Below are 13,768 nucleotides of genomic sequence, written 5' to 3'. Positions count from 1 at the left end.
CAGCACACAGTTGACTTACGGGACATAGGAGTTCTGGATGCTTAGTCGTTGTTTTTTTAAGTACACCATAACATAAAATAAATACACATAATTGTTATGAATGTCTATCCGATTTTGTAAAATATGCATACCAAATAATTATCATTCATATTTAGCCTAATATATTTTGAGGGGGCATAACTTGGGAACGTCATTGGATATCTTTGTTGCACACTACTGTTTGTTTGTTGGTGGTTTGTTTAAAATATGTGTTTCAGTTAGCATGTAAGTCACATAAGAATGATGGTATTGAGAATGACCCTGTTTAGATAGGACAACATACAGTAATGCTACATGTTTTATACTTTGTTGTATCATTATGTATTGTGAACCGCAAATCTCATCTGTATATTATACTAGTACTTTTGGTTAGTAACCATTATTTTTTATGAAATAATCTCTATTTTTCATTATTTATTTCATACATAATTTAGACTTTGCCTATGTCTACTTATTTTAATTTGCAATTATTAATATTAACACAAAACAGATACATTGAATGTAATATGTATATAACAATGTAACGAAAACACTTACTGGCGTATTTTATATTATTTGTTGTCTATTTTGAAAATACATATTTATATCGCAATAAGACTTGGACTCCAACGAATTGTTTATTTGTAGAAATTTGAAGAGATGCCACAAGCGTTAGGGAAAATCTGCAATCTGCAACATTGTTACTGCTATTTCTGGATACAAACATACAACATATTTTAAATCAGTTTGTATCACATTATTATGCAGAAGGTGTATGTTTATCACGTATGCAAATCATCCAGGATCGTTCAAAGCTGAAATAGTTTAAGTTATCTTATCTTATCTTATTTGTTTATTTGTTTTAAGTTTCACTAGAATTAACACCAACCAAAAATGTAGATAAATATCAACCTTCAGAGACCATGAATTAAGCACCAATCTAATGGCTGCTCAATTTTATGCTTGTTATTTTCCCTCCGATGTATCTTAGAAGCTAGTATGGCAATACTCTCTATTTTAACTATTCTATAGGCGAATATATATATATATATATATCGTAACTATTATAATATGAGCTCATATAACCTACAGCAGAAATGTATTTATGTTCAGTTATCAAGTTGCTAAATAATGTACAAGAACAAACAAAAACATGAATGCAACAAACAGCCTGAGGCTGGGTGAATCGGACCTAGAACAAAACGCCTGCAAGAAATCATTATTAAAATAACACAACTGAAATGGTTCTGACATGGTAGCTCACACCAAAATGACGTCAGAAATAATTTCCGGCAGCAAGTGGAAAAATTAAGAAACATTTTAAGACTGGCGTTTATTTTTATAGGACAATTAATTGATTTGGGAAAATTCCTTATTCCGACTCGTTCGGTGTTTATTAATAACATAGTTCATGTAGCCTATACTTTATTTGTCAGTGTTGAGTTACTGTGTTTTTAGAGTACACATTTTTATCGAAATAAATATAAAAACTACATATCATAAATTGATACCCTTAAAGTCAAATCTCATTTACCAATAAAATACTATCCAAGACATGTCAGACTGTTGTCTTAAGGCTCTATAATGCGCAACTACGTACCGATGTTATTAGCCAATAGAGATATTTATTTAAAATATTTATTATGTATATCTTATTTGTTATTGACATATATATTGTTTAAGATGGAGACCAGATCAAAAGGTTTTCCCAGACCAACATTATACAGTGTGAGGATGCTTAGGTTATTTTTTGTGTACATCCCAATTTGGCAAATAATGTAGCCACATTGTAATAACTTCAATCTACTATTACAATTCGTAAAATAATTCATAATGTTGTATTGGAATAGCTTTTGATAATTTAGCTAATGTAATAGCTAATCATTTAATAGCTTTTGTTAATTTAAAATATAAGACTATAAAATTATATTAGACTATAAAACATATTTATAGAAATATGTTTCAGACTTTGTAGGTCAAAATAACAGTGATAACAGCGAAGACGATACGTTCACATGGTAGTCAAAGAATAGCCTAGGGTTAGAGACTAAGATGATACAAGAGAAAATAAAGGTGCTTTGAAGGAAACGTTATGTCAGTGTTGTAACTGTGTCTGTTGTGTTTGTGTTTGTATGTGTGTTTGGCTTAGGTTATACTTCTTCATGTACGACTAGACATTAGCATGTGAAGAATGGACAGAGGACAAGGAAAATGTAGAGCCTATTTCACAAATGAATACAGTGTGCAATTGTAAATATGTCCAGTAGAGGTCGCTCCTTTCGAACAGATATAGATCATTAGACGATGAAAAGAATTGTGAGAACGTTTCAATACCCAATACAATTGGTTTCATCATGGCATTGTCTTTTTTGTCTACATGTTCACATTTTGTCTACATTCAAGCGTCATGAATATAACATTGGTAATATGTGTTATATACACTAATTCTAATGTTATTCCAGTTTTTGCAAGGTGCATTTGACACAAACTGTACGTTGAGACAGAAACACAAGTAATGTATTTTACTTCGGAATACGAATCTTATAATATTATACAATTGTACAACAAATACAATACAAACGCTACATAATGTAATAATTTAGCCTAATGATGAGGCAAAGAATGTCCACTGATTGGGGTACTGTTTCGGTGTTAATTAAAAGTGTTAATTGTGCTCTTCAGCTGATTAAAAGAGACATATTTTATCATTAAAACAGATTACTAGATCAATCTAAAATATTATTTTTAAATAACACTATCAAGTAACGAGTTTACAAACCAAACAAACAAACAAGACTAATAATAATAATAATAATAATAATAATAATAATAATAATACAAATTGCCTTGGCATGATTCTGTGAAACATCAGTAGGTATGTCCGCACGACCTTTTGAAAAGTAGGCTCTCTTGAACCGAGCGCATTTGATCCATTGTCCTCTCCTCGCCAATCACTCCGCAGGTCTCCCTCTTGCCCCCTGCTGACGCGCCCGGGTCCAAGTGTGCGCCTGACGTCACGCTGCGTGGGGGACATTGCAGACTCTTCCCCTCACTCCAGTCTGAGGATAGAAGTTATCAGCCAGCTAGGGACTGGGCAGGCAGCCTTCCACTTCATTTCTGCATTTATTGCACTCTCCTTCATCCTTCCTGTATGGTGGATATTATTTTCAACTCTTCTTTCTTGGGTGATATGGGGGATCATTCCAAAAGTAAGTCCAATGCTGAGTTTGGCAAACCTCGTTCTGTTACTGTTTCTGACAAATGCACTTTATTGTTCTCATGACTGTCAGTACTCTGTAGCATTCTTGTGGCGCACACTCGATCAGCACTGACGATACCCTGCGATATTATTCCTCCAAAAGCTAGTTCAGACACATATGTGATTGTTCGGGTTGCACGTTTAGCAGTTCTTTTCCAGTGAATGGGTTTGCTTAAGTGAAACGATTTGGTCTCATGTTCTGATCGGGATAGGTGTTTTCGTGTCCTTTTAATTTGATTATTATCTTTTCGTTTGTTTGTTTGCAGTAGCTACAGTGTAGATAATGACTTTGTGAATGTGATGTCTTTTTCTTTCTGACACTAGTGCGGTTTGCATCCTACTAAATAAAGGTTGTCCACGTCCTCTGTAATCTAGTGTAGAGATCGGATGCGCACCAGGGACGTTGAGACGTGGTGTATGCTTAGGATGTGCATGTCAACATTGTTGCTTCCTAAAGAACAGTTCACCGAGATAACCTGATGCACATGATATCCACATGCAGCTACATTTGTTACGGGCTGACCGACAATGCTAGGAGCTCAGCAGATTAAAAGGCTATTGAAATAGTGACATTTTTACCTGCTCTCGACAGAGAAGTCCGGAATCGCTATGTGTGTAGGCTGTGGGAGTCAGATACATGACCAGTACATACTGAGAGTGTCCCCGGATTTGGAGTGGCATGCTGCCTGTTTGAAGTGCGCAGAGTGCAGTCAGTATCTGGACGAGAACTGCACTTGCTTCGTCCGGGACGGCAAAACATACTGCAAAAGAGATTACGTAAGGTAGGAGTTAATACAATAAACAACAACTTTGCGGAGTGATCTAACATCATATAATATAACCACAGAAACGATATGTATATCGATGCACAGATACGTCTATGTAAATATATTCAATGGCACAATGTACTGTCACACATTATCCTTGCATACATTATATTGTTGAAACATCTCTAACCGCATGTCCAAAATAGTCCTAATAATAAAATACCAGCTGAAGAACAGGACTGCTTGCATCTTAGTAAAATGACTCCTGAAATGGCTGTTTAATTCTCATAAGCACAGAACATACTTATTATTTATTTGTAAGTCCAACATTTGACATTTAAACTAATTGCTAAGCCTTGAAAAGTCTACCTACTTTTTAAGTGCATTATCACTTTAAATATCTAAACGACTTTACATGTAAACGTGGACAATTTAAGGATTACAAACACGAAAACCACAAATTGTTTCAAGTTGTTTTAGAAATGTGAACTATATGTGCATGTTAACCGAGCACAAATTGTATATCCCAAGGTTTAGTGCACAGCCTGTAAAGATAATCTTACAATATGTTGAAGTGAAACATTTCATACATCTGGCTTCTTCATATTTTGTCAGGGCACTGAAGATTTCATGTTGGCCTCATAAAATGCATGCAATCAAAGTGAGCCCGTGTCTGTGGCCCACAGCAGGGCGAGATCACTGAGCTGGATTATAATGAAAACAGGACCTTTCTTTCTTGCTTTCCCCGCAGATTGTTCGGTATTAAATGTGCTAAATGCAACGTTGGCTTCAGCAGCAGCGACCTGGTGATGCGGGCCCGGGACAGCGTCTATCACATCGAGTGCTTCAGGTGCTCGGTGTGCAGCAGGCAGCTCCTGCCCGGGGACGAGTTCTCTCTGCGGGACGAGGAGCTGCTGTGCCGGGCGGACCACAGCCTGCTCCTGGAGCGGGGCTCCGCGGGAAGCCCCATCAGCCCGGGACACATCCACTCCAGCAGATCCCTACACATGGCAGGTGAGCCGACGCTATTACATATTTAAAAAAGCATACTCAATTCATATGTCCATCTTTTCATCATCATAATAATAATAATAATAATTGTTGTCATTTGTATTATTATTATAAACAAAAGGTGGATATATCAATATGTACCCTATTTATAGCCTATAGGCCTGTGTGTGTGTGTGTGTGAGAGAGAGAGAGAGAGAGAGAGAGAGAGAGAGAGAGACAGATATAATATCAATCCGTTTCCTGTGTAGCTATTAAAAAAAAAATCAACAACTGTTTTGTAGTTATTATTATTATTATTATTATTATTATTATTATTATTATTATTATTATTATTTGTGGGTATAATTTATTGAGGGCCAATTGATGTGAAATCTTTTGCAGAAAAATATTTTTATTATATTTTTTGTACACACATACAAAGGCGGATGTCTGTAAAATCACTATGCATGATCATCGTCGTGGTCCTCTTGTGTCGATTAAATAAAACACTACTGACCGGGATAAGAAGGGCAATTTCTTTTTAAAAACAGGATACTATTTTGGAGCATTAAATTGCTCAAATTATAATTCCCTGCAAGTTAGTTTCGGAGAGTTAAAATATACACAATCATTTTGACGCAATTCCTCAAAATCAGGCAACATAAAACATGTAGCAGTACTTTCATGTATTTTCCGGTCGGCGTAGTTAAATAAATATATTTCAAGTTGATACCCTTTGACAGCCCAAGTACATACAATCGTCAGTCTTATTTATTATTATTATTATTATTATTATTATTATTATTATTATTATTATTATTATTATTGTGCCTATTCATCATATAGTTCTAATGACTGATTAGAGAGCATTTGCCTTTTTGATTTTATTGGTTTGTATAGTGTCTCGATCTACAGATATTTCTTCAGCAGATATAATGTGCAAATTCAAAAAGTAGGCCTATACCAGAAAATAAACGTTAGTAGATAGCATTATTTAATATAATTTAAATACGCTTTGGAAACCGAAAGGCCTGTGCAGTGTCATTTCTTCTTGGTAACAAACAGTAAAATTGCGATCATTTTCGACTTCCTTCTTCCTTGGTAAGACAGGCGTGTGGAGCCCATGCACAATTGTCCAAGTTCAAGGGATTTATAATTCTGCAAAACGAAAGTCTGCGTAGAAGGGGCTGTTGTCTTAGATAATGAGCTCCAATGTGTCTTGTTTACACAGCTAATAGGAAGCTGTTAAAACCATCGCTTGTGTTCAATATGTAACTAATGTTGTGTTGATGTAGGACGTGCTTTGCCTGTGGTGAAAAAGCAGACCCCCATGTGTGCAGGCGAGCTGCATGTATGCCTATGAGGCAACATCGACTTTGTGTCTCGCAGGATGTTTGGCGTTGTTTTACTGTTTTGTATTGGCATGCTGATCTGTTTTAGTGCATTCAATGCCATTACGCTTTCATAAACATATCGGATTTATACATGCCCCTTTGCTCAAAGAACACATTCTTCGGGAAATATCTGCTGTTTTGATCGACACAATTCTTGCAATTTCTGTATTATAATGTTAAATAAACCTTTATGATTCAAAATAATTATTTCAGGGTATGCAAATACCTCTGTATAGGATCTGCCTGCACTAAACTCATTTTAAGATTTGTGATTAACCTCAGGGATTGTCCTCTTTTATAACACTAAAACCCTATTTATATACATAAACCCGCATCAAACTCGTACCACTGTCTCGGTTCTTATGTGCAGCGCGTAGCTCTTAACGAGTGTGTTTTCGTCAGACTGCACCTACGTACTGCTATATATATATATATATATATATATATATATATATATATATATTATAGTGTAAAGTTTACTTGATGTTGGCGTCACTGAAAATATTGGATTGCTACAGATGCGTATTTTTTGTTTAACAAGCCATATAAATATAAAAAACATTTTCTTTAACTTTGGAAGATGTTAATGATTATTGCAGAAATATGCAATTCACAAAAATTAAAAATTAAAATACGTATTTTTCAATGTAATAATAATAATAAATAATAATAATAATTTAACTACATACCAGATGTGGAATATGAATATACAATGTGTAATTCGAGAGTGGTATAGGTAATAGTGTGACACTACATTTGTAAATAAAATGAAAAATGAATGAAGCTCATTGAATGTGCTGCAGCCTAGGCCTGGTGTGAGAGCAAATGTTGTGTAAGGTAACGTTTGGGTATGCAGGAGTATGCTTTGTATTAGATTGTATTTATGATAAAAAATAATCTGCTTTGAAAAGCATGAAGGAGAGCGTATTATCTCAATGAATCCCATACTCTTTCACTGTATGAATGCCTTTTGCCTGACTATTTAATCACGTCTGGAATCAGTTTAGAAAAGTATTATAAATGTATCGGAAATAAGCTACATGGATGTACTAATTCCGAATATGTGTTAATTCCTAAAAAAAAAAAAAAAAGTTTTGAATTCCTAATAGGCTGTGCAGGGATTTGATGTAAGAGAAATGCTGCCGTGACGCTGAGGTGTGATTGTTGTGCGGTTATTACCGGCGAGTGCGCACGGGCTCTAACGGTGCGCGTTTGCAGCGGAGCCGGTGTCCGCGCGCCAGCCCCCCCTGCGGGCCCACGCGCACAAGCAGGCGGAGAAGACGACGCGCGTGCGCACGGTGCTGAACGAGAAGCAGCTGCACACGCTGCGGACCTGCTACAACGCCAACCCGCGGCCCGACGCGCTCATGAAGGAGCAGCTCGTCGAGATGACCGGCCTCAGCCCGCGGGTCATCCGGGTCTGGTTCCAGAACAAGCGCTGCAAAGACAAGAAGAGGTCAATCCTCATGAAGCAGCTCCAGCAGCAGCAGCACAATGATAAAACTGTAAGCACCTCCACAAATGCGCAAACCTAGTATTGTCATAAAGAGCTGTGCTTGAGCCCTGTATTGCATAAACCTCTAGAGAGGGGCACTCTTCCTCTAATTCTTCTTCTTATTATAGCAGTTTATATGAATTATTATAATAGGGAAAGCTACTACTAGAGCAGGCTACTGTAGAAGGCTATACTGCAACATATTTGGCTGTTAAGAGGAATCGACTATTTGTTCAGAGAAAGGTCTCCCCAGCATTATTGTTGAATGCCTATACATTGGATTTTCAACGCTTTTGTGCAGTGACTGCCATTGTTGCAGGTGTGTGTGTCTCTGTGTGTGAGAGTTGTTATAATGCACATATTATATTTAAACCTATATGTCGATAGCAGTACGCACAGAAACGAATGTATTAACATTACCAAACCATAACCATAAACCCGAGAAGTAAAAACACATTTAAGCAAAATGAGCACACGTCAGGTTTGCAGGCCCCATAAAGTGTGACCTAAATCAGGGTTTAGCTCCAATACAGATTTAAATGGGCCATACAAAATATGATCTAAAACTGTATTATTGTTGCATATATGGATTTATTTAGCAACGTTTGAGAGAAAAACCTCGGGGTTGCTGTTATGTATCAGTTTGTCTGTGCGTTTCTCCACCAGAGTCTGCAGGGACTCACGGGCACGCCGCTGGTGGCGGGGAGCCCCATCCGGCACGACAGCGCGGTGCAGGGCAACCCAGTGGAGGTGCAGAGCTACCAGCCGCCCTGGAAAGCCTTGAGTGAGTTCGCTCTGCAGAGTGACCTGGACCAACCTGCCTTCCAACAGCTGGTAAGAGAGGAACAATGCGTGTTACAGACTGCTCCTCCTCTCCCCGCAGCTGGTGTGCTGGCCTCCACACACGCGTCCATCAGCACCGCTGCCTGCCTAACGAGCCGCTACTATTCGTTAGCACAACCGACTTACTTTAACAAGCTTTGGGAGAGAGCACACTGCTTTTTTGATTTTTTTTGGTTTGGCTTTTTAAATCAGCCATATGTTTCTCGCAGTATATATTGTACCTCGTATGTTCATTCTCAACAGCGCAGTTAGAGCGTACAAGGCACTACCATACTGGAACATTATATTATATATATATATATATATATATATATATATATATATATATATATGCAATTTGATAAATAATTGCTTCTTTTTACCAGTTATGGTGATAATAACATGACGACCCTCTACATTATTCAAAAACGGATCTGAACTTGAACATGGAAAAAGTGTAATCACTCAAAATGCAACAGTATCAAGATTGCCCGCAGGAAAGTGTTTATTTTAAAAATCTAGACGTGGTCAGAACAATCATGTATGTATGTATATATATATATATATATATATATATATATATATATATACCGTTACTCTAGATACACTATACATACTAATTTCTCAGTTCTCTGCAGGGTCAGCTGTGTAAGGCTCTCACATAGATAATAGGAAATAGTTTCCCAGACAATGATAGTCGGGGTCAAATGAGGTTGAAATTTTGAATATTGTCCATCCATCCCCATGGTTGTCTTTCAGCTCGGTTCTGTGAGAGCAAATATGATCTTCCTCCAAAACTGAATTTGGATCAACAGCGTCTGCAGGCTGGAAAGAAATATATATATATATATATATTCTGGAGCTATTCTGTCCCTGTGGGAAACAAACTAGAATACATAAAAATAAAATAGCATAAACAAAACATCCACGCATATCCTATTATTTCGCGGACACGAAGGTCATGTGTTGCAAATGTTTGAGAAAATATGCAGAATTGAGAAAATGGTTCCAGCGACAACAAAAGTGACACAATATCTGTCTGAGGTTTTATTGACAGTTTTAGTTTCATGTCGCCTTGTTGCCGATCAGATCTCAATTCTGGATCAGAGCATTAGGACATCTTTAGAGTTGTGCCTGTTAGCAATTGAGCGCCTGTTCTCCCTCCCCTCAGTTCGACAGAATGTATATACCCAGTTCACTCCTTTTAAATGCAATTATAATTATGTTTTTATTATTAAAAGGGTATTAGAAGAATAATTATATAAAACAGTGGGAAGCAGTTGTGCGTGTGACGAGGATCGGTCTTATGCCGACCACACCAATATATACAGACTATACAAAGATGAATAGCAGATATTAAACTGTATTTCCAATAGAAATCGACATTTCTGTTATAAATGTAAGTGTAACAATTCAGCTAAACTGAGGTCATAATTTATTATCTCTATTATCATCCTCATTGTTAGATAACAATATTAATGGTTATGAAAATACATTTTAAAAGTATAGTTCATCATCGTTTGAAATAACCTGTGAATGTACAGTTTCTTTCTCTTATTAGAGACTAATAATAAGATGCACTTTATAATAGACGTGTCTTTGTACTGAATTGTGCGTATTTATTTACCTGAGGGATAAACACGTGTCTCTGTCATCGCAGGTGTCCTTTTCTGAATCCGGATCCCTGGGCAATTCTTCCGGCAGTGACGTGACGTCTTTATCGTCGCAGTTGCCCGACACCCCGAACAGCATGGTACCGAGCCCAGTGGAGACGTGAGGCCAGCACCAGCCACAGGTCCCGGACCCAGCATGACCCCGCTACCCTGCATGAGAACAGACTAGTTCATCACAGCATCAGCAACGACATCTAGTATTTTTTTAAGAGGGGGAAGAGGTGACTTGGAAGATATTGAATTATTGGACATCCTCCTGGAAAACTAAGACCAATATTCAAGACTTACCACCCGCTACGCATCATGGGGGCATTGGTTGACCAACAACGGTGTCCTCGACTTGGGCTGAGTCCGTTTGAGTCCTTTCCTCCAGAAAGCAGAACTCTTGAAGGATATATAACCAGTCTTCCTGAACCTAGAACTTTTTCCATCATGATGATCATTGTGTCTTGTTTCATCAACATGAGATTTTTTTTCTTCCATTTTTCGTTATCGACTCCAGAACCCCCTTTTGACCGTGTTTGTCTTAATGCGCATGATTGCCGGAGATGACATAAACAAACTCTTGTAAAATATTTTATCCTAATGGACGGAGGACAGATTGTTTGAGCCTCTAACGAACAAAAAGTAAGTTATTGTTATTTATTGTCGGAACAACCGTTCATACAGGGAATCATATTTGATCTTAATAAAACCATGTAAATGCTGCTTTTATGTCTGAGAAACTTTGTGTCCAGCATCTTGTAAAAACACTTCATTCCACACAAACGGAACACTGTTATGTTTTCTAAATGTAATTGAAGAGTGACAACCATCTTACTAAATTGATTAATTGATTAATTGATCTGGACATGAATTTATTAGCAGTCCGCCACCACCCGCCGTTGAGGGACTAAGTTCATTAATCTTTAGACTCGCCGCCTAATTTTGAAACACATTGAAAGCTTTCTCTTGTTTTGTGATGTCTGGTTTCATTTCTTCCACACGCAATTCTTACGGCCTACAAGGTGCAATTATTTTATTATATTGATCATTGTTTTAAATACCATAATATAACGTTTTCGATTCCCTCTGCGCCGCCTTTTGGCATATAATCTTTAACCCTATTCCCTGTGAGTGAGTTTGCTAGTCAGGCCCACTTGAAAACATTAGCTGCAGTCTAACGATTTTTCCATTCAATTGCAAGTTAAAATAACAATCATTACAAAGAATAGGTTGTTCACAAAATGATTACACGAAATATCATGTCAGCGCTTTATTGGGTAATAATTCTGTGCATTCAAGAACATTTCCAGCAAATTCAATACGGCCCCAATTACCATACTTTGCTTAAGGGTAGGGAGAATTAATTGACCTTTTAAATCTATTTACACAAACAACAACACCATGCATGTGAATATGTCTAAAAGGGTATTACAAGTATAACCTAAATTAGTCAATTCAAATAATAGTCTGCAAATGATTGTAAACTATATATATATATATATCAAACTAATCATATCTGCTCAATATAAATAAATAAAAGGTGGATTTGAGAAAACATTCCGAGTACTGGATAAAACCAGTCCAGTTAAATGAAGTCGTTAGGTCTATCCCCTCCATTCACAAACTATATGCTTCCTATAATAATAATAATAATAATAATAATAATAATAATAATTATTATTATTATTATTATTATTATTATTATTATTATTATTATTATATGAAGAGAATGAACGAAAGCATATCATTAAAGGTGAAATTGTGTTTCAATATTATGCAATATGGAAGTTTAAAGATAAACCATTTCTGATAAAGCATTTAAAAGAGGGGACGCAGTAGTTTTCGGGCTGTAGAAAACACCAGATTCATAATTACTTAAAATCCAGCTCCGCTGCTTAAAGCTGAACACATGCGATGCCTTGAACTGAGGCTGCTTCAAATCAACCCAATAAAACCACAGTGACCCAAAAACTTTCAAAACTGATAATCTCTGTATGTTGCTCACCCTTAACGTGCCGGAGTGATGCAGTGAAGCTGCAGCAGGATAGATGGGGGTGGGGCTGGGGGTCACTTGGTAATTTCCCTCCTCAGTGGATTTTTGATGTGATCGAGCCAGTTTCACTTGTTAAGTCACAAGTCTAGACAGAGGACAAGGATCGGCGGCTTCTTATCTGTGCTTGGCATCACCTGCAAACGATACATTGAATGAAGCCACAACAAACCCACTTCTTTCTTTCACAGGAGGCAGCACAGAAGGGGAGTCCGCCTCCCAGAGCCACTAAATCCTCAGTTTATTTTCTTTCCACTCACAATCCGGGGTGGGAATCGCCGCTGGACACGAAGTGCCCAGGTCAGCCTGGATTGACATTTTCAACTTCAACAATTTGTTTCTGAAGATCGGCTTTGTGATCGCAGGAAATAACAGAGTTACCTGAAGACTCCGGGGCATAGATGGAAATCGAAGACTGAGCGTTTCATTCATCACTGAACAAAATGTTGAATTGTCACTGTAACCCAGTCATTATTGATGCATGGAGTAATACTGCAGAATAAACACCCCCTATTCTAAATGTGTAACATTGTATTTAAAAAATACCTGAATAATATACGGCGCCCCTCAATTGGCAATACTAACATACACATCATTCATTTATGTATTTATTTCAGTGGTTATCATGACAAATTATCGGGTGTATTCTCAATAATTCACTATAAATAATTATAATAAATAAAACAACACGTAAAGTGAGATATACTCATGCAACCTAATTCTGTTGTTGTTGTTGTTGTGTAGAATATTGTTATTTTGTATGATATTCGTCACAATCGTGCAGAAAACATTTTAATGCTATAGGCTAATTTGCCACCCTATTCAGTGTAATTGGAATCGGAAATAAAGGCGATGAAGGTAGATGATTGGTGCATTTCTGTGGGCTTTCAGGAATGTTGTAGAAAACAAGGCAGGGAGTTTGAGATAAGAAAGAGACCCAGACTAATGAAAAGCAAGTTAAACAGCGCTGGACTGGCCAGGCCAGATCACAGCGGAGTAATGCCTGCTGCAGTCCAGCTGTATCAAGGTCTTACAAAATACTCCGGTACTGTGATATAATATTAAAACACAAATCGTGCCGACGTGGAAAGGCAACCATGACCTAATCCCATTCTGCTCCATATGCAGTATAAATGCGATTTTGTAACAATTTATCTCATTTTCCCAATTACTATTAAATCAACTTTTTTGTAGAAATGGTTTTATTTCAGCCATAATCTTTCCTCGCATCAAAGCGTGAAAATGGTATTTTTTAAAAAACAAAGTAAAACAAAACATTTTTTATAAATTAACAAATATTACAGTTTGGTTAAAA

At 37.0% G+C, this 13,768-nt stretch overlaps 1 protein-coding gene across 2 annotated transcripts; it reads left to right on the top strand.

Annotated features, from left to right (window-relative positions):
- Window positions 1-2,954: 2,954 nt before the first annotated feature.
- On the top strand, window positions 2,955-13,420 carry isl2a (ISL LIM homeobox 2a). 2 transcript variants are annotated; one of them, XR_010816570.1, is made up of 7 exons: window positions 3,083-3,227; window positions 3,870-4,059; window positions 4,796-5,058; window positions 7,647-7,933; window positions 8,590-8,757; window positions 10,406-11,045; window positions 12,645-13,420. XR_010816570.1 is itself a non-coding variant. In XM_066701841.1 (6 exons), exons 1-6 carry the CDS (start codon window positions 3,170-3,172, stop codon window positions 10,520-10,522), a joined length of 1,083 nt encoding a protein of 360 aa, XP_066557938.1. In that variant the 5' UTR covers window positions 2,955-3,169; the 3' UTR covers window positions 10,523-11,126. The 2 variants fall into 2 exon arrangements, 1 of the variants encoding a protein (XP_066557938.1); XM_066701841.1 differs by lacking the exon at window positions 12,645-13,420 and having other exon boundaries at window positions 2,955-3,227; window positions 10,406-11,126.
- Window positions 13,421-13,768: the final 348 nt, after the last annotated feature.

This window comes from Amia ocellicauda, chromosome 4, assembly GCF_036373705.1.
Source record: "Amia ocellicauda isolate fAmiCal2 chromosome 4, fAmiCal2.hap1, whole genome shotgun sequence".
NCBI classification, from domain to species: Eukaryota; Metazoa; Chordata; class Actinopteri; order Amiiformes; family Amiidae; genus Amia; species Amia ocellicauda.
Note: the sequence above shows the minus strand (reverse complement) of the source record. Positions and strands in the feature narration are given on the sequence as shown.

What these genes read in the sequence shown, in the direction of transcription:
- isl2a (XM_066701841.1), top strand. Translation starts at nt 3,170, where the DNA reads ATGGTGGATATTATTTTCAACTCTTCTTTCTTGGGTGATATGGGGGAT. An exon ending in TATGGGGGATCATTCCAAAA is followed by an intron (nt 3,228 to 3,869) that starts GTAAGTCCAATG and finishes TGCTCTCGACAG; the next exon opens with AGAAGTCCGGAATCGCTATG. An exon ending in AGCAGCACAATGATAAAACT is followed by an intron (nt 7,934 to 8,589) that starts GTAAGCACCTCC and finishes TTTCTCCACCAG; the next exon opens with AGTCTGCAGGGACTCACGGG.